This window comes from Rhinopithecus roxellana, chromosome 2 (assembly GCF_007565055.1).
Source record: "Rhinopithecus roxellana isolate Shanxi Qingling chromosome 2, ASM756505v1, whole genome shotgun sequence".
NCBI classification, from domain to species: Eukaryota; Metazoa; Chordata; class Mammalia; order Primates; family Cercopithecidae; genus Rhinopithecus; species Rhinopithecus roxellana.
Window position 1 is genome coordinate 50461370 of NC_044550.1, and position 21846 is coordinate 50483215.

The window sequence follows — 21846 nt, forward strand, 5'->3', positions numbered from 1 at the left end:
CAGGGTTATGTTCTTAGTAAATAATTGATAAATGTTATAATTCATGATGTGTTTAAACAGACTAGTTTGCCATCATTAAAATATCACATAGTACCTACTTTTATGTTTTTCTTCTCTGTTTTAGGTCACAGTGTGAGAAACATCCAGGCCTTTGCAGTTCTTCAGAATGCATTTTTAAAAGCAAAAACCAGCTTCCTTGCCCAAATCATCCTTGATGCTATCACAAATATCTACATGGCTGACAATGCCAATTACTTCATCCTAGAGTCACAGCACACATTGTCACAGTTTGCAGAGAAGATTTCTAAACTCCCAGAAGTACAAAACAAATACTTTGAGATGCTGGAGTTTGTTGTTTTTAGCTTAAATTATATTCCTTGTAAAGAACTTATTAGTGTCAGTATCCTCTTAAAATCTAGCTCTTCTTATCACTGTAGCATTATTGCAATGAAAACACTTCTTAAGTTTACAAGACATGACTACATATTTAAAGATGTGTTCAGGGAGGTTGGCCTTTTGGAGGTCATGGTAAACCTTTTGCATAAATATGCTGCCCTGTTGAAGGATCCAACTCAGGCACAAAATGAGCAAGGTAAAGTATTGTCTGTAATTTTATTTTTGTTTGAAAAGGGGTTCAAAGCAGAGAGTTTTTTGTTCTTGTTCCCATTCTTTGGTTATTGATTTCAATGACTTCCTAATGTGTATTATTGTGACATATTAGTGAACTGTATTTTCCAAAATTTGCAGGTTCATTCAACCTCTGTTAGGGAATTGGGGAGGAGGAAGCTAGAATGCTGTCAGTGTATTGGAGAGAGTTGAAAGGAAGTTAAAAACCGAGGAAAAGCATGTATGATCCATATGACTAGTATCTACTGCCTTCTGCTTCTAAGAGCGAGTTTTAAAAGCTTCTGAAAATAATCAGATTTATTAATTACAACTAATATAGTTAAATGTATAATTACTTCAACGTGTTTTTATTGTATAGAGAAAATAAGTATATTTAATGATGTTATGTACACAATGTATTTTCATTGGGTACCTCTCTGATAAATCTGATAAAAGTACAATAGTATCTGGTAGTTAATAAGTATTAAATGTGAATTAATACAGGTTGAATAGGTAGCTTTATTCATGACCTTTTCTCTCTTTAGTGAATCAAAATCTAGCATTCTCCTATTGACATCCTTTATTAGGAAAACCCTCGGTGAAGATGATATATTTAACCTTTGTATTTTCATTTTTAATATTTATTAGATAACTGCCACTTGCAAGCATACTGAAATAAAATCTGTTAATGTTGATTTTGTGCCTACTTTTGCCAAATGTTGGACACGTGCATCATTTTAAAGATTATATTATATGTGTCATATTAGGGGTAAAAGTGAATACTGAAGAAATAAAGAAATTATTACAATAAAACTGAATCAAGAAAAAATAAGCTTATCACTTTTGTAATTTGGACCTTTGAACCTTTTTTTAGGGGACTCAAGAAATAATAGTTCAGTTGAAGACCAAAAGCACCTGGCTTTATTGGTTATGGAGACCTTGACAGTGCTTCTTCAAGGATCAAACACAAATGCAGGTAATTTAAAAAGCTATAAGCAAATACTTTGGGAGATTACCACTGGTTACATCTTCTGTAGTGATTCTTGCTTCTGAAATCTTCCTGTCACTTAAGAGACAAAAATATTGATTCAGTTTGGTACCCGTCATGTTCCTAAAAATTCAGTACTTTACTTTTGACCATCAGGAGTACCTTGATGACAAAACGTATAACATTGTTACTGTTTCAAAATGATGTTTAAATTGCTTTTTATAGTATCTTGTGTTTAAAGTATTCTTCTAATTTTTTACTGGTACACTTTTATTCAAGTAAGTTGCTATTTAATTTTTTTCTAAAATATTTTCTTTACACAGTGATGTAAAAAATATTTTTAGTACTACAAATTAGAGTATTACAATGTTACAACCTTCAGAAAATACTGAAAAATGATTCTCTAATAAAACGTAACCTCTCCAAGGTTAATTAACTTTACTAAATATTTTGTTTAATTTTGGTCTCAATTTCTCTTTTATCCTTTTCTACCTGTCATTAACAGATAGGCCAACTATATTTATAAAATATCACTCTTGCATTTTAAAAAAGATTACTTGAGATTTTAATTAACATCAAACAACTCTCAGGTAATAAGGTCAGTACAACTTCAAAGGAATAATGAGGGGGAAATGAGTTCAGATTAGTAGGCTGGGCCCAAATCATAGGGAGCTTTTTAGACCATGGTAAGGAGCTTGAATTATATTTTAAGTGTTATGGAAAGCCATGGATGAATGAACCCCATGCACTTGCATGACTGTTTGCCTGAATGCAGAGAAATTCAGCATTCATCATGTTTAAAATATTGTGTATCCCAGGTACCATGTTAGCTAGGTGTTAGTATAACACCTAGATGCCAAGGTAAGATCGTTTTTGCTCCCCGGGAATTAGAATCTAGTGAAGAAAATGTAGACACATAATTATAAAAGTAATTAGTTTAATACAACTTTGGCAAATGCCAAGACTTGAATGAATTTAACAGGTAATTGAAACAATGAGTATGATGACTTTAAATGGATACTGTAGTAACATTTTGTCTATGGCATAATGCATAATCATATTTCCACTAACTAGGTTTAGTTAACTGAGGTACTCAGAAACATACTAAAGATACACTAACAGGAATTTGCTTTGCAAATTAACTTTCCTTGAGTAGACCTAAAAGTTGTACAGGAAGAGATTGGACAATTGGAGAGTTTACTCTGTGTGACTAAAAGTCACTTAGTACATCTCCCAAAGTGCCAAACACTTTCTTACAATTCTTTTCCGTTTTTCTCTTCCTAATAGGAAAGAGATTACTAGCTCTGTGATGTTAGGCTTTTAAAACAGTGCTTTACTCACAGTTTAAGTATTAAATAATATTAGCCATTATGATTATCTAGTGGGTCCTTACTGACAACCGGGAGGTAACTAAACAGGCCTTCAGGTAATGAAAGGCTGTCACAAATTCCATGTGCTGAATCTCAAGCACATGGCTTAGACTAACTTCATGATCATATAATTTTTATGAATTTAGCAAATAGAAAGCCACTAAGCAGAGAGGGCAGTGGCTGCTATAGCAGAATACACTGTTTCAGTGAACGTTTATTGAAACACAGGAGAAAATCCAATAGTCATGAAAGACCAAATATAAACAATAATAGTAAGACTGTTTGTTATAAACCATAATAGAGATATAAACAAGATGTCCTAAAAACGTAAGTGATAGAAGAATTACTTAGAGGAAATACTAGTTAGTCATTTCATTCACTGGGCCCATTTTTTTAATACTGGAGGATGGTACTAATATTTGATGTGAGAACAGTATCACTTGTGAGTAAGATCACAGGCTTACAGAGCTGGGCTGTGTAGGCATACATCCTTTTCTGTTGCTTACTAGTTGTATGACTTTGACTGCCTTACTTCTGTATGGTAGGGGATGAGTATTAAGTAAGTCAATCTGTGTAAAGGCTTTGGAGCAGTAACAATGACACATGCTTTCTGTTACAGAATGTGTCACTTTTTGTTCTTATGCTCTACCTATGCAACAAAACATGTTAGTCCCTTGTAATTTTTCCCATGGTGGAATAATTTATTCCATTTCTTTCTTGCTACTATCTTGGAAGCTATGTTCATTTAAATCTCCTTTATTTAGGCTGTTGTTCCTCTGAAAGCCTTTTACATAAGTTGATTACAATATAGAGTCTCCTGGGCTAAGAGACTTCTGAATATCCTAGATTTTGAGAGCTTGGGCATAGCGAACACATCACGGCATTAATCTTGCATTAAGAAAATGTAGAGAAAATTTGCGTATACCTTTGCTGACAACCTACTGTGCAAATTTGTATTGTAATTTAAAAGGTGAAATCGTTGGGTAGGTTTTATTTACATTATTTTGAGTTACTTTACAAAAAAGAATTGAATGTTAATTTATCTGACTTGTCTCAGAATATTTTAAAGTAGCCATTGTTGGACTTTTTCTCCTTCCTTGAAGGAATTTTTCGAGAATTTGGAGGTGCAAGATGTGCACATAATATAGTAAAGTACCCTCAGTGCCGGCAGCATGCCCTGATGACTATCCAGCAGCTGGTGCTCTCTCCAAATGGGGACGATGACATGGGCACTCTCCTGGGGCTAATGCATTCAGCCCCACCGACAGAATTGCAGTTGAAGACTGATATTTTAAGGGTAAGTTTGATAAATGTGTTTCCACTCTTTTACTACTAAAATCTGTGGTTATTTTAAAATGATCTATATTTAAGTTAGAGGCAGGGAAATTTAAAAAATCCAAATTACCCAAAAAACCTCACAACTTTATGCACATTAGGAATTTGGAAAAACTCCAGTCATTTATGTCTTTCAGTATATATTTAACTTACTGCTGATAAACCTTTGCAGTAATTATCTTGACTTATTGGAACTCTTAAATTAAATATTAGTGAAGTATAGGATCTTAATAAATACTAAATATATATATTTTCTGTTCAATTGAATTCACTCATAGTGTTACGCATCTGTGAAATGAAATGCTAGATTTGACATTATATACACATGCATGCATATATGTATGTATGTAAGTAATGGATATCCTAGTAGATATCAAACAATATACCAGAAGTTTTACATATGCTTTTATCATTTACTCCTTAGCAATATTGTAAAGTAAGTAGCCCCCTGTTTTGCAGATGAGAAAACTTAGGTTTAAAGAAATATGTAACGTATATTGTTTACGTAAGTGACTTTTAGTTAGTAGAACTGACCCCCAGATTTCAATACCCATTTTCTTTCCACAGCACCATTGTTTTATACAGACTTATACACTCACATTCTCTCATATTACTGAAATCATTGATACTGTAAGAAATGATATGTAAGAAATTTTTAAAATCAAACTATAATCGAATGTTTCACTTTCATTTAGAAGTGAATTTAGTAATGCAAGTAAGGTGTAATGGAAAAGTAAAGACTATTAAATATTAAATGATATATTTAAAAAAATTCCAAGTTCCAGATATAATAGTAGCTAACATTTATTGACTGCTTTCTATTAGTACTATTGTATGCATTTATGTGCATCTACTTATTTAATCCTTATGATAAAAATAAATACTATTAGTGTCCCTGCTTTACATATTACAAACTGAAACACAGACTGTTTAAAAAATATTCCCAAGTTGTATATGCCTAGTAGGTAGAGGAGCCTTGATCTGAACCCATGTAGTCTCTTTATAAAGCTGTGCTTTTAACTTATGTGCTGTGAATAATAGTTGTTTTAATAAAAAGAGACATAGCCTTCTCTTTTTGTGACTAAAAACCTGCTCTTGTATTTAAATAATATCTGAGTAAAGTGAGAGAAGTCCATTAAAATTTATGTTCTTGAATTTATTGATTGATGCAAGGTTTCTAAATACAATTTTACATTATAAGGATTCAGGCCTCCTTGGTGCAATGCTTGATTCCAGGACTAGGGCAGAGAGAGAAACAAAATAAGCCTAAAACATTTCAGTTAGCCTTTAAAAAGTAAAGAAGAGATCAAAGAAAATAAGTAATTAAGTAAGTACAATCAAACAAATAAATGAGAGAAAAGGAAAAGCTCTTATTTGTAGTCAAAAGTCAAAGAAAATCACCATTTATGAACTATCATAGTAATAATTGATTCAGGTAAAATTCATCACTGGCTACTAAAGACAATAGATGAAAGTTTTAGAAATGAAAAGATTTTTGTGTAGTCTTAAATTGTGTCCTCAAAAGATAATTCTTAATTTCGAATGCTAAAATACCAGCTTTACAGTGGACCCTACCTTAACTAAATGATCAGCATTAACTTTGCCAGTGATGGACAAATGAACAGCATACACCTCCTGATATGAAGCACAGAGAAAAATGCAGCTCTTTTTTGTAGTTTTTCCTCCCAAAAGTATATAATATGAATCTGATTATTAGAAAACATCAGATAAATCCTAATAGGAGAACATTCTATGAAATAACTGGCCTAAACTCTTTAAAAAAATGAAATGAAATGAAAAATGACTTAGGAACTGTTCCAAAAAGTAAAGAGGTTGAAGTGACTACTGAATGTAGTACATGAACTTGAATTTTCCTTTGTTATGGAGGATAGTATTGGGATTTGGAAAAAACACAAGGTCTGTAGATAAAATAATTGCATTATTTCAACGTTAATTTTCTGATTTTGAGCATTGTACTGTGAGTAGCAAGATAATTCTATTTTTTGAAAAACACACTGAAGCTTTTAGGGGAAAAGGGAAGTGGAGAGAGAGAAATTAAGTAATATGGTAATTTTTCAAGAATCCGAATGAAGGATATCTGTGAATTCTTTCAACTGATTATGCAGTTTTTCTTCAAGTCTAAAATGACATTAAAATAATAACAGACAAACCAGTGTATTTAACCTTGCTTCCAAGGCCCTTGTGACCCGATCTCCCTCTCCTCTGACTTCTTCTACTAGTACTCTCACCTGTGGATGAGGAAAACATTATTTTTCCTCTACCTGCCGAGTTCTTAGCTAGGACAGACTGGTGTTACAAAAGACAAATTAACAAGAGAAAAACAAGCAGAAGTTTATTAACATGTGTACCTCATATGTGCATGGGAGACAACCAGGGAAAGATGACTAATTCTCAAAGAGGTGGCTTAGAACTCCATTTTATATGGTAGTCCCCCCATATCTTCAGGGAAATACATTCCAAGACCCCCAGAAATGTCTGAAACTGCAGATAGTATGGAACCGTATATATACTATGTTTATACCTGTGATAATGTGTAATTTATAAATTAGGCACAGTAAGAGATTAACAACAATAACCAATAATAAGATAGAATAATTATAACAATATGCCAATGTCAGTACTCTTGTGCTTTGGTGCCACTATTAAGTACAATAAGGGTTACTTGAACACAAGCACTGGGAAACCTCCACAGTTGCTCTGATAACCGAGACTGTGCTCAGTGACTAACGGGCAGGTGGCTTATACAGCATATGTACACTGGACACAGGGATGAGTCACAGTGCTGTGGGGCAGTGTGAGAGTTCATCATGTTACTCTGAACAATACACAATTTAAGACTTTTGAATTGTTGTTTTCATTCAATATTTTCAGGCAAGTTTGAGCACAGGTAACTAAAATGAAGGAAAGCAAAACTGCAGAGAAGGGGGACCACTGTGTAGCATTCTCCACAAAGAACAGTACATTTTTAGAGAAATGATAACATAAAGAGAAAGGACTCTAGGGATAGCAAATTGTGGGAAGGCAAATAAATGGTAGATAAAGAATAGTTGGTAGTATGTTTTGTGCATTTATTTGCTGTCTCCAGGCTGAGAAGGGTCTGACTTCATCAAGTAGGGAATGGCAGAGAGTTTTCTTGTATCTACTTCTTCTCAGTTGCCTTCAACTGAAAATAATCCTTATGCCATAGTGGCATATTTTGGGGTGGCATATACTAGTGTCCTACATGCCCATTTCAGCCAGACATTACAGGAGTTATTACTTCTATTTTCTTTTACTTTTATTCAATTAAATGTTTCATTGGTAATGAAAAAATAGCATTTCTTTCTTTATGCTGCCATATATTTCATCATGTTTTGATGGTGTATAATGACAATTTTGAATATGCATCTTAAAAGCAAGATTAATCTCACCACGATTTATCTCTTAGACAAAAAGGATATCCACAAGAATGTCAATATTTGAAGAACATTTTATATTTGAAGGAATTGTTGGGAGAATATAGATGGCTTCAAAAGATGCTAAGGTTGCCAACTTTTTTTAACGTACCATTTTCTCCTCTTTTGGTACCTTATTAATTGGATTTGTAAAATATTGGTAAGCCAACAAGAAGTAGTTGACTGACCCGTAATTTTGAGGCAGTGCTCTGGTTAATGTTAGTAACTGATTCTCAGGCTGGAAGAGGGCAGGAGAGGGTCGTGATATTTTGCATTTACTGATTTCCAGGGTATAAATACTCGCATTGTGGACTGTTCAATCAACTAATGTGCCCCACTGAATGTGGACTGGAAAGAGATGCACAGTAGTACACCATTATATAGCATTTCCTCATGCAGATATGCAAAAGCATAGATAATAGTAAAACTCAGAAAATAATTAGAAACTGATGAGTTTTGAGTATTACTTTTGTCTTTAAAATATTTAGTTGTAAATGTATTACTTAATTTTAAATTATGATTGTACGTTTTAACAACTGACTTACAAAATTCCTGAAAATACGGTACTTGACCTCTTGAGAGCCGGTATGAGCTAGCTCTGGCATTCTGCTTTGAAGGGATAAAGTAGTGTTGAGTGCCAGTAGGGAAAATTTGGGTTCTCAGTTTCAATTTCCATTTTTACTTCATGCAGAATTGCCTCTTAGTTCCTCCATTCAACTGACATATACCACAAACCTATGTAATTTAATTTGTAATTATTTATACACAAACCTGACATTCCATGACATGTCATGGAAATTCTCCTGATGCACAAATTTGAATTGTATGAATTGTATTTATGCAAATATAAATAATATATAGCTGATTTTGTCTTATTAACCAAGCAGCCTCCAGATCTCATTGCAACTTTGGTATTTGCTACTCATCATCATTTGTTGATGTAAGTGGGAAGTTACATTATTCATGGTATTTGAAATTTTTCAAATACTGAGATTGCGCTGGGATAATGTCAGAGCGCCAACAGATACCAATTTTGAGGAAGTAGGAGGTGGGCCTGTCCAGAAGTACATAATATAAATTATTGGACTAAAGATTCATAAGCAGCAGTTTTTCTAACCTCAGTCATAATTCTAACCAGTGATAGCATTTTGTACATGTTACTTTAACTTTGAACTCACCCCTCCTCATCTATAAAATAATACTTGTCATATTTTTCTCCCAGTATGTTTTTGAAAATTGATGACAGTGATAGGCTTATATGCCAGGCACTTCTCTAAGTGTTTTTACATGTATTTCCTTTGAGGCTAGTTATTGTTGTTTCCATTTTACATAAGAGGAAACTGTGACACAGAAAGGTAAAGTAACTGGGATGGTTAAATGCTTTTTAATGTTGCAGTCAGAATATGACCCCAGGCATTCTGAGTTCAGCCATCTTCAGGCTATGTTATAAGGAGTGTGTGTGTGTGCGCCCACGCATACGTGTGTGTGTGTGTTGGTTAAAAAGTCTTTTGTTAATATGAGATATTTTAAGTATTAATACAGTTTATTAAATTTGACAAGATAGGGAAACTATATTGTTACCAGATACTAAAATGGAAATTTATTGATTAAAGACTGTTGGAAGGAGTACATTGTTTTTATATTTTATTTACATACATATTGCATATTTTCTGTCTTTTAAAATATTAAGGCATATATATGAACAATGAAATCTTCATAACTTCTGAAGCAGTATATGTCAAAAGGTGACATATATTAATACAGGTTGAACATCCCTCATCCAAAAACCTGAAATTCAAAATGCTACAATCTTTTTGAGTGCTGACAAGTGGAAAATTCCACACCTGACCTCATGTGATGATAAGTTGCATGAACAAAATTATTTAAAATACTGTATAAAATTACCTTCAGGCTATGTGTATAAGGTATATATGAAACATACATGAATTTTATGTTTAGATTTGGGTCTCATCCCCAAGATAACTTACTGTATATGTGCAAATATTCTAAAATCTGAAACTTTTCTGGTCCCAAACACTTTAAATAATGGATACTCAACCTGTATGTAGCCTTTTCGTTCTTCAGATACCGTTAGAAATGTGTGAGATCTTTTAATAAAATGACTTTTTTCAAACGCAATGATTGGACAGATTAGAAATTAAATCTTAAGTAATAGTAGATACCCATTGTGCTACAATTAATGAAACAGACGGCAAAGGAGTCCACTGTATCCATAAAAAAGATTTCAGATTGCTGTTTGGGGCATAATGTCATGATTAAGTGTAGGAGTAGGGTAATTAGACTGCCTAGGTTTAAATTCTACCTTTATTATTATATAAGTTGTATAGTCTTTGGAGAGTTGTTTTACCACATTGGGCCTCAATTCCTTATCTATGAAGTGGAAATAACAGGATTGTTGAAAGGATTAAATAAGATAGTGCATAAAAGTACCTAGAATACCTAGTACATAGCAAGTGCCTGACAAAATATTAGGTGATTTTGTCATGTGTTTTTTAAAATCATAAGCTGGCCAGGGCAGTGGCTCACACCTGTAATCCCAGCACTTTGGGAGGCAGAGGTGGGTGGATCACTTCAGGCCAGGAGTTTGAGACTAGCATGGCCAATATGGTGAAATCACATCTTTACTAAAAATACAAAAAATTAACTGGGGATGGTGGTGTGTGCCTGTAATCCCAGCTACTCAGGAGGCTGAGGCAGGAGAATTGTTTGAACCCAGGAGGTGGAGGTTGCAGTGAGTCAAGATTGCACCCCAGGACTCCAAGTTGGGTGATAGAGCATGACTCTGTTTTTGTTTTTGTTTAAAAAAAAAATCATAAGCTAAGTGAAAATTATGACAGTTCAGAAAGTAAATGTTGGATTTACTTACGTACTTCAGGTTTTCTTTCTTAAAGCTTACAGCTGTTTTGGGAAAGATCATACTTTCAGCCCTCAGGCTTCAGTTCATTTCGGAAAAGAGAATGTTTAATAAGTCTTCTAAAGTAAATCTTCTTTCTAAAGAATGAATGTGGTCACTTTATATGAGACAAAAGACCTCAGATCTTGGCTGCCCTGACCATCTCTCTGATCCCTTCTAGAATTAATCAGTTTCTATACACACAGTCATAAGTTTTCATGATTGTGTAAAACTAGACTAGAAGATGTATTTTACTTACTTTGTAAAGTCACTGAATTCATTGATGTCATAATCAATTAAAGACTCTGGAAAAGCTTTTCAACCAATATTTGGATATAGCTTTATTCTATCAAAGAAATATATGATAGTGTTTCCTAAAATTACCTTCAGCATTTAATGTGACATTTTTAAATTAGCAAAATATTTGATGTGCTTTGTAGGACCGTTTATTGGGTAAATTATAAAAGCATGTCAGATTCACAGAATGTACAACCTCCATATACATGCTAGTGGTTTGTTTTTTTAATTATGTGTATTTTTTATTTGTTTTTTTCTTTTGTCTCTTGTAGGCCCTCCTCTCAGTCCTTCGAGAAAGCCATCGTTCAAGAACAGTTTTTAGGAAAGTTGGAGGATTTGTGTACATTACATCCTTGCTCGTTGCTATGGAAAGATCTTTGAGCTGTCCACCCAAGAATGGCTGGGAGAAAGTAAACCAGAATCAAGTGTTTGAACTTCTTCACACTGTGTTCTGCACGTTGACTGCAGCAATGCGCTATGAGCCAGCCAACTCTCATTTCTTCAAAACAGAGATTCAGTATGAGAAGTTGGCAGATGCTGTTCGATTTCTTGGCTGCTTCTCAGACCTAAGAAAAATAAGCGCCATGAATGTCTTCCCCTCAAATACACAGCCATTTCAAAGACTTTTAGAGGAAGATGTAGTCTCAATAGAATCAGTGTCACCCACGTTACGGCACTGCAGTAAACTTTTTATTTATCTTTACAAAGTAGCCACAGATTCTTTTGACAGGTATGACTCTGCTCTGTCCTCTGAATTAAAGGGTGTATACTAAGCATGACTTCAACGTTAAGACTTGAATTATGAGTTAATCCAAAAGAATATGAAAGTAGATGAATCTTTTCTCCTGTTTGTTTGAGGTGTATCACTTTATTTTTGAATATTACTCTTGCTCTGGTATTATTTTTTTAGCATGGAAGCCTGTGTGCTGTTGGTAAATTCAGGTTCAGTTAGTTCTCATTGCAGTTATTGGAACAGTTTCTATGAAGTTTCCTTTAATGATCATATTTACTATTATCTTTTTTCTTTTTAGCCTTAAAAGGTACATCTGGACTTACTGATATGTGTTATCAAGAGAACATCATTATGATTATTCTTATTTCCAGACACATACTCCATCATTCTCCACATTTCATACTCCTCAAAAAATGATACAGTTCCCAAAGAGAGATGTCAGTGTCTTGAACCATCAAGTTCAAGAGGCCATCAGATTCAGTATTTACTCATTCCTTCATGAAATAAGTACTTAACAAAACCTGCTGCATGCCAAGTCACTGTGCTAGGCATTGAGGATTCAGCTCTGTACAGGGCTGTCTTAGTCCTTGTTATCTTTTAGCTAAAATATAGACACATAAATAAACAATTACATATAGTGTGACAAATTCTACGATGGGGAAATATAGGGTTCTCGGAGATTGTAGGAGAGCCACTTCATCTAGATCACTTATTTTCAGTGCTTCAACTGTGTTTTCATTGAAGATGTCACTTTGAAAATAATACTTCTAATTTATGCCCCAAGCGTTATTGCTTTTAACAGTTACCATAGTTTTACTACATAAAATAAATGAACTGCCCTCATAAATAGACCATGTAACTCCACTGGACAGAGCTTATAATAGGTTTTGTGTCCTTTTCTGTGGAATATCTGCTTTGAAGTATCAACTGAGATATTTCTTCCTTCTTAACAAGATTTCTTAGTCCTCAGTATTTACATTTAAAAATCTAAACAACGATGACAAAAATTATAAAAAAATTTTTCCTTTAAACTTCTGCTTTTCCCTATGTCGAAATAAAATTCACGTATATAGTTAACTTATAGGAAACACAGGACAGTGTAGTGTTCTAGGAATGAGCTATATAAATTTGTGTATTCAGATTCAACCTCTTTTCCCTTGATTTCGTCTTATCCTACTTAGAATATGTCATTTTTAGTCACTGTCAAAAATAGGGCTTAGAGCACCCCATTTAACAGATGTGTTAAATGTTAACATGAATGGAATAAGCATCTGCCGTGAGCATGCTTTTCTGTTTCATTCAGTGCATGTGTTGTAGTCTTGTTCCTTGTTCCTGCTGAATATGGAGGATGTTCCTTATTAAACTTTTACTGGCATTTCTTGTGAAACTAACCAACTGCCAACCTGGTGTTCTCTTCTTCTAACCTCTCTAAACCACCCTGTCTGTTTTGTGTCTGTAGTCGTGCAGAACAGATCCCTCCTTGCCTGACAAGTGAGTCTTCTCTCCCCTCTCCTTGGGGTACACCAGCTTTGTCCAGGAAAAGGTACTGATCATATAAGAGAAGTCAGTCTCTATTTGTGTGGGGTTTCTTTTTTTCTGTGCTTATTTATGTTAACATGGTGATTGTGTTTTGTGATTTCAGTTTTTTGGTTTTTTTTTTAACTTTTGGGGTTTGGGGGGAGTTTTTAGGTTTTAAAAATACCAATTTTTCTTATATACATGAGAGTAAAATGTGTTGATGCTATGAAACTATGAAGGACGTATAATTTTGTCATCCAACTTTTTTATACTAAACTACACATTTTGGTTATAGAAAAAGCATGTCTTTTATTAAAAATAAGTTAGAAAAGTGGACTTAATGTCTCTAAGTAGAGTACTTTTCCACTTTTTTTATTTTTCTTTTTTTTAATTATTATTTTTTACTTTAAACGTTGGGATCATTCTTTGGTTTTTACTGTTATTCCAAAATGAATTTCATAGCATTGGAAGGAAATGTGTATTTTCTCCATCAGATTCAACCAATTGAAGTATGTTGCTGTTATTAAAAATGCTCACAGCTAAACTTTGAAAAAGTTAATAAAAAACCCACCCCAGTACTTTGATCAGTTCTTTGTAAATCTCTAAGCTGATCTAGTTGGTCTTTTCAAAACTACCTTTAAAAAAATTCTACTCAAATTTTTAAAAACGGCAGTTGATTTACGGAAGTATAGTTAAGATCCACGTAAGATTACATTTGCAGCCCAACCATCAAATGATCATGGTCTGCAGTTGGCCCCAAATACTTCATTCCTTCTCCTGTTTTCCTCATAACCAAAAATAAGCCCTTAACTCTTACATTAATATTCTTTCATTGCAGCTTTTAAAAAATGAATCCCAAGGTGCTGCTATAATGTTGTTTTAATCTTACTACTATTGTTCAGATTTTGAAATTTGAAGACAGTTGGAGTTAGTACATCAAAAGTATTTGTTATGGATTTGTTATGGATTCTGTATTTCAACATATTTGCATAGTAATATTATGTATGTGAAAAGATACAATTTCCTTTTTCTCTTAAATTTACACTTATAGCTTACTTTGCACAGCAAACCATGGCATGGTTCAGAATAGTCTTAAATGAATATAGGATTGTTCAGTATATTTGTGCTTAAAAACTACAATTTCTTTTTTAAAAAAAGAGCTCTTCCTAATTCAAAGAATGATAAACTAGGTAAATTCAAGTTGATATCATGTGTATTTCTGTTGCTAAAATGGTCGAGATAAAAAATAATCTGTGTTTGAAAATTTGTGTTTGCTCATGAGCCCTAGAAATTACTAAATGTTAGAGAAATAATTTCAATTAGTAAATAGTTTAAATTACTAAAAAACACAATTTAAAAATATGGTGATTATATCATAATGAGTAATGCCTTAAAATTTGCTGTTTAAAAACATTTAGTCCTTTTTAAGTATTAACCAAATACCACAAGATAGAAATACACAGATTAAAAGGATACTTAAAAAAATACATCAGGGCCAGTTGCAGTGGCTCACACCTGCAATCCTAACATTTTGGGAGGCCGAGGCGGGCGGATTGCCTGAGGTCAGGAGTTCAAGACCAGCCTGGCAACACGATGAAACCCCTTCTCTACTAAAATACAAAAAAAAAAAAAAGGCCAGCATGGCAGTGTACGCCTGTAATCCCAGCTACTCGGGAGCTGAGTCAGGAGAACTGCATGAACGCTGGAGGTGGAGTTTGCAGTGAGATCACTCCACTGCACTCCAGCCTGGACTACAGAGCGAGACTCCATTTCCAAAAATACATCAGAACTTTCTATTTATTTAAATGGTAATTTGACAAAGAGAAAACAGCATTTTATTTTTATTCTTAAAGAATTACTAATGGCCTTAAATCAAAAACATATTGTCGTCATTTACAGTGTAGCTCCATGTAGAGATACCAGATCTTTGACTTAAAGAAAAACTGTCACTAAATCAGTAAAGCTAGTTGATTGAGCCCTAATCCATGTGAATTCTCCATGAGCCTTACAAGTTGACATTCCCTCAAGGACAGAAAGCCCCTGATCCTGTTCATGCTAATACTAAGATCATTGTTGACATTTTCAGGTTGCCATTCTATTCAGCTTGCAAACATTTTGTTCAGCGGTAAGAATCATAAGCTAGTAAAGAATATAATGTTGTTACTTCACAAATTAAAGTCTAGTAACTTGAAATTAGAATTTAAGTCACACTATTTCTAGAAACTCTCAACAAATTACATCAGCTTATAGACATCTTTTTCTTGTAGCAAAACATATTGGTTTTGTTGGCAAAGGGATAAACCAAAATTTAACTGTGTTTTTATGGCTTGTGGAACACTCTCAGATGCTAAGGACGTTTTGAACTTGTGATACTTGTTTGACATGTAGTATCCAGGAGATTTTTTTTCTAATTATTTTAAGAATTGGGGGAAAATGAACTAGCTGACTTTATATTTGGAAAACTAAAACTCATAACCTTTTTCATTGTTCATTATTCAGAAGGAATAATAGAACAGAATTGTAGCTGAACAGTGTTCAATCAGAGTTAGAAGAAGTGAATACAAAATAATAATCAGAACTCTACAGAATATGACTGCAGTGGAGCAAAAGGTGACAAGTACTTGTCATCCTTCAAACATGGGATCCATTACTTAGTGCCTCTACTCACCTGATAAGTTAAGCAAAGCAGATTCAGATTTAAATATTATGTATTCCCCAAAGAGGTGGATGAATCCTAAATATATATGAGAATTTAGGTTGAAATATTAAATAGCAACCAGATTATGAAATGTAATTTTATCGTATCTTTGGAAATGTTTAGTTCTTGCTTGGGAATTAACCATTTAATGAGCTTACCATAATTCCAGAATTTAAAAAGTGATACCTGTGGTGATACCTAGATGACTTAATCAGAATTAATTTTGTATAATACCTGTTGTAATACACCTAATTTTAGTTAATAAATACCGTGTTTTAGACATCAGCAATGTTTGCAATATTTTTCTGGTTTGAAAACAATGAATGTAATTCCTTTTTCAGAATATTCTTTTCTTAAATTAAAAAAAGTACTACTGTAATAATTGTATACAGGTTGAGTATTTCTTGTTCAAAATACTTGGTACCAGAATTATTTTGATTTCCAGCTTTTTGGATTTTGTAATATTTGAAATATATATAATGAGATATCTATGGGACCCAAGTCCAGACACAGAATTTATTTATGTTTCATATACATCTTATACAAGTAGCCAGAAGATAATTTTATGTAATATTTTTAATAATTTTGTACGTGAAACAAAGTTTTGACTGTGTTTTGATTCTGATCCATCATATAAGGTCAGATGTGAAATTTTGTACTTGTGGCATCATGTGGGTACTTAAAAAGTTTTGGATTTTGAGCATTTCAGATTTCAGATTTTTGGATTAGGGATACTCAACCTGTGTTAGTAAAGAGTTCAGTATCCAAAAATATAAAGATTTCTTCCTTAGTGTATCAGTAATTTAAATCCAAATCTCATCAAATCTGTCAATTTAGAAATGATTTTGGAAGGCCTATAACTAAAATAGACAATTAGAATCTATGCATATGTGTGTGTATGCAATGAAAACATTTTTAATGAAATTTTGGAATTCAGTAGTTATTTCTGATACATGCTAGGTAAATTATGAATCTTTTTTCTAGATGGATCAAAATGTTTAAAATAATAAAGGGAGCAATATAGGAGTAGGATAACTGTTGGTAATACACATTTTGAAATATTTTTCTTAGTAAGTTTAGAAATTAAATCTTTTTGAATGAAAAATAGCAGAATACAGGGAGTGAAAACATGAATGGGTAAAGGACATGCTGACTTTTAAATAAGCTAGGAGAGCCTATGTGCCTTTTTATAAGTAAAGCTGAACATTTTCCTAGAATCCCTGTTAAAAAGAGAACGGTATTTTTTTTAAACCATGGCAGTGCCAATTCTTTGCTACTAAATCACTGACGTAAAGCATCTGTTTCCCAAGCTGCTCTTGTCCCAGAGAGCTAAAACTGCATTGCTCTCTGTGACAGAGCTCAGCATTAGGCAAATTATGCTGAGACCAACTCATTGGAACAAAGAGTTCCCATAGGCTGAAGCCACAAGCATCTGTTTCTTAGTGCCAAGATGCAAAATGTGCAAAATTCATGAATTGTAGATGAGTAGTATGAAATAGAAAGTAGAGATCATTGATGAGAAGAAATGCGTACATTCAGGACATGGCTGGGCTTTCTAATTCATAGAAACTTGTTCTGTAAATTGTCTTCAAGTTTTTAAAAGTTGCAATGAATATTTTCAGTGGTAGTGAGGATAAATGCAGAAAATGAAAGTAGTTCCAAATAAGCTAAAGGAAAACTCCCACAATGCCAAATATATTTATTCTTGGAGAGCCTAGCCTCTGAGACAACCCTGACTCAGTTGACCCAGTTAGTGTTACTCATGCACTAAGGAAAGGTTAAAACATATAGGTAATTTCAAAAGATAAAATCTCATTGAGGGAATTAATTTAACTTGATCTCTCATCGCATATTATTGGAATTGTCATCTTCCTAGAGCTTTGAATCACTATGGTTGTACCTGTTCTTTACATCTTCTGGTACAGGTGTCATTTTTTAATCAAACAATCCATATAGTAACAGTAAAAGTAAAAATCATATAAAGACTATGAATAATGGATAGTTACATGGTCTGCACACATCCACCCACACACATGCAGACACATAGACATATCAACTCGAGTTGATAATATATTCCTTTTTCTTTCTGTCCCAACCTTAAGTTGTTTTCTAACAAGGCTTTTTGGTTATCAGTGGATGAAAGTAACCGAAGAGGAAGAGAATGTGATTGGAATTCAATACCAAATTTACCCTTTCTTTTTTTATAGGCATGTATATCATTCTGTTTCAACTCCCCCTGTTTACCCTCCTAAAAATGTTGCTGACCTGAAACTACATGTGGCAACTTCATCTCTCCAGACTTCTGATGCAGTCATCATTCATCCTGGAGCCATGCTTGCCATGCTGGACCTACTGGCCTCCGTTGGGTCAGTGACACAGCCAGAAGTAAGCTTGTATATGTTAGTTCCTTCCCATCTGTAATGACATGAATGAAAGGACGTGAGTGCAATTATATAAGCTGGGGGTTAAGGAAGAAAGTTAGTATTACATACTAAAGTAGCTGGAGAAAAAAAAAGGATTTTTTAATTTGAGTGTTACCTTTCATGATGAATGGTAGATATATATGTTTTAGAATCCAATTCATTCGTTACAAAGGCAGGCAAGGTGGTTTCTTCTGATACTAGAATAATTCTGTTTCTCCTTGTAAATCCTGCTCAGCAGTGGACATTGCTAATGAATAATACAGAAGGAAAAATGACTGAAGATACTTCATTGAGGCTATTTGTCTGTTTTGACTTGTTGCACTCAAGAGTTTGGGTGAATTGGAGTTTGGGTGGTGATTTTTATTAAAATGTTATATGGTCTCTAAAGCCTAAAGTGTCACAGATGTAAACAATAGGCTTTCCTTTAAACTAGTTATCTGCCCACCATTAAGAAAACTTTGTCCCTGCTATTTCTATAAAAATAGAACTACTTTTAGTCATATAGTCATGTAATACAAAAGTCTAAAGAGAATAGAGGCCAGCTGCCTGTATTTCTCGCAAAATTAAAATAGGACATGTTTGCCTAACCTGTTCTGGAATTGCTATATTGCTCTAAGCCAGTTTCTTAATTTATCTGAATGTATTTGGAAGCATATAGAGACTTCATGTTAAAAGGTATGCTTCTGGCCGGGCACGGAGGCTCACGCCTGTAATCCCAGCACTTTGGAAGGCCAAGGCAGGTGGATCACGAGGTCAGGAGATCGAGACCATCCTGGCTAACACGGTGAAACCCCGCCTCTACTAAAAATACAAAAAATGAGCCTGGCGTGGTGGCGGGCGCCTGTAGTCCCAGCTCCTCAGCAGACTGACGCAGGAGAATTGCTTGAACCCGGGAGGCGGAGGTTGCAGTGAGCCGAGAGCCGAGATCACACCATTGTGCTCCAACCTGGGCGATAGAGCAAGACTCTGTCTCAAAAAAAAAAAAAGTATGCTTCCGCCGGGCGTGGTGCTAGAACTTGGGAGGCTGAGGCAGGTAGATCGCCTGAGTTCAGGAGTTTGAGACCAGCCTGGCCAACATGGTGAAACCCCGTCTCTACAAAAAATATAACAATTAGCTGGGCATGGTGGTGGGCGCCTGTCATCCCAGTTACTTGGGAGGCTGAGGCAGGATAATCACTTGAACCTGCAAGCCAGAGGTTGCAGTGAGCCGAGACCGAGCCATTGCACTCCAGCCTGGGCAACAAGAGCGAAACTCCGTCTCAAAAAAAAAAAAAAGTATGCGAAAAAAATTGTAACCTTTCTCACTAAAAATGACCTGACTGTGTGGATTTCTTTGTTGATTTTAGCATGCTTTGGATCTTCAACTTGCCGTGGCAAATATTTTACAATCCCTGGTGCACACAGAAAGGAACCAGCAAGTCATGTGTGAAGCTGGTCTTCATGCACGACTGCTGCAGAGGTGTAGTGCTGCACTGGCTGATGAGGACCACTCACTGCACCCGCCCCTGCAGCGCATGTTTGAACGATTAGCCTCTCAGGCCCTGGAACCCATGGTGTTGAGGTGAGTTCTCTTTCATACTGAAATAATCCACAATTAGTAATGTCAGTTTCTAGAGTCCTTATGATTCCAGAGTTCCTGCCTTAATAGACATATATTCCATTATCTATGGGCAAAATATAACAAAAATGGACAAAATACTCAAAATATAGCACTTAGAAACAAATAAATCTAGTTATTAGTAATCATTTAATGTTTCTGTCCATCAGTTATTTCTTTCATTTGAATCTAGCAAGCTCTCCCTTTCCTTTAAAAATAAAATCATGCATTTACTTTATATTTAATAACTTTTCATATGTAAGAAGTTTTTAAAGAAATACTTTTTAACATTTTAATTTTGAAATAATAATAGATTCACCATAAGTTGTGAATATAGATCCAAGAGTTTTCCTGTGCCCTTTGCCCATTTTCCTCTAGTAGTTACACCTTACATAACTGTACTACAGTATCCAAACCAAAAAATTGATATTCGTATGATGTATTTATGTGCACATACAATTATCTGTTATTGTATCACATGTAGATTCATGTAATCACCACACAATTACGATGTCACAAAGATTTCTCTAGTGCTACCTTTATTGTCATACGCACTCCCCTAACCCCAACATCGTTAACCCATGGAAATCACTGATCTGTTCTCCATCTCCATAGTTTTGTCATTATGAACAGGGATCTCAAACCCCCGAGCTGTGGACCAGTACTGGTCCATGTCCTATTAGGAACTGGGCTGCACAGCAGGAGGTAAACTGTGGGTGAGCCAGCATTACCACCTGTGCTCCGCCTCCTGTCAAATCAGCAGTGGCATTAGATGCTCATAGGAGCGTGAACCCTATTATGAACTGTGCATGCAAGGAATCTAGTTTGGGCAATCCTTATGAGAATCTAACTAATCTAATACCTGATGATCGGAGGTGGAACAGTTTCATCCTGAAACCATCCCCTACAACCCATCCATGAAAAAATTGTCTCCCACAAAACCGGTTCCTGATGCCAAAAAGGTTGGGTACCACTGATTTTGAGAATGTTACATAAATGAAGTTATATAGTATGTGATCTTTTGAGATTGTCTCTTCACTAATCATATTGCTCTTGAACTGCACATAAGTTGTTACATGTATCAGTAGTTTTTTCTGTTTGTTACTGAATAATTTTCCATATTATGGCTGTATCACAGTTTGTGAATCATTCAAGAAATATATACTTACATATGTGTATTTCCTGAATGATTCATATATATCTGTCATTTCCTCCAGGAAGCCTCCTGCTTTGAGCCACCCTTCCAAAAGTCTGAGAAGGCTGCCTGTGTATAAACTCTATAACAGTGCTATTACAGAACTTATTATATTATAAAGCTTTCACGAGCTTTCTTAAAAATGGTTGAAATTTATTTGTAAGTTTTTAAAACTGACTCCAAACTGTGGATTAAGAAACTTTTATGCTGTAAACATTTGTTAAATGGTGTTGTATCAGGCAGTGTTCACAGCCTTTATAATGCCAAGATGAGTGAGATGGACCTACTCACTTCATCCATTATCTTGTAGTTGTACTCACCGTCCTAAAGTTTTGAAAATACCATTGAGATTTTCCCCTGATCCTTTTTGGTAATCTGCTACTTAAAAAGTAGAGAAACACACACAGAGAGAGAGAGAGAGAGAGACATTGTCCCATACCTAATGCTACTGTTTCACCAGGTAACTTGTATTGCATAGTTAGATAAATAGAATAAGCAATGAAAGTCAACCATTGGGTATGTTCAGTTTTCACAGTGAGTGAGTTCTCAAAAAAAAAAGTCAAATGGTGGTACAAGTACTTTGCTACTTAAAAGCCATAGATTATAAACTAATTGTGTCTAATGTTCTACATGAAAAACTGGCAAACCTAACTTGTAAGCCTTTTTTGTTTCCTGCTATAGGGAATTGGAAATTTAGAGAAGTATTCTGCTTTTTTC

The 21846-nt window shown here is 34.4% G+C and overlaps 1 protein-coding gene across 2 annotated transcripts in view; it reads left to right on the forward strand.

Moving 5' to 3' along the window:
• WDFY3 (WD repeat and FYVE domain containing 3) overlaps positions 1-21846 on the forward strand; it is a 312187-nt gene that overhangs the window by 165521 nt on the left and 124820 nt on the right. For both annotated transcript variants that reach the window (XM_030915939.1, XM_030915944.1), the window contains 6 exons: positions 125-592; positions 1481-1582; positions 4068-4261; positions 11238-11695; positions 18122-18299; positions 19684-19898. In XM_030915939.1, coding sequence (XP_030771799.1) covers positions 125-592; positions 1481-1582; positions 4068-4261; positions 11238-11695; positions 18122-18299; positions 19684-19898 — 1615 coding nt within the window. The remainder of the gene's footprint in view (positions 1-124; positions 593-1480; positions 1583-4067; positions 4262-11237; positions 11696-18121; positions 18300-19683; positions 19899-21846) is intronic.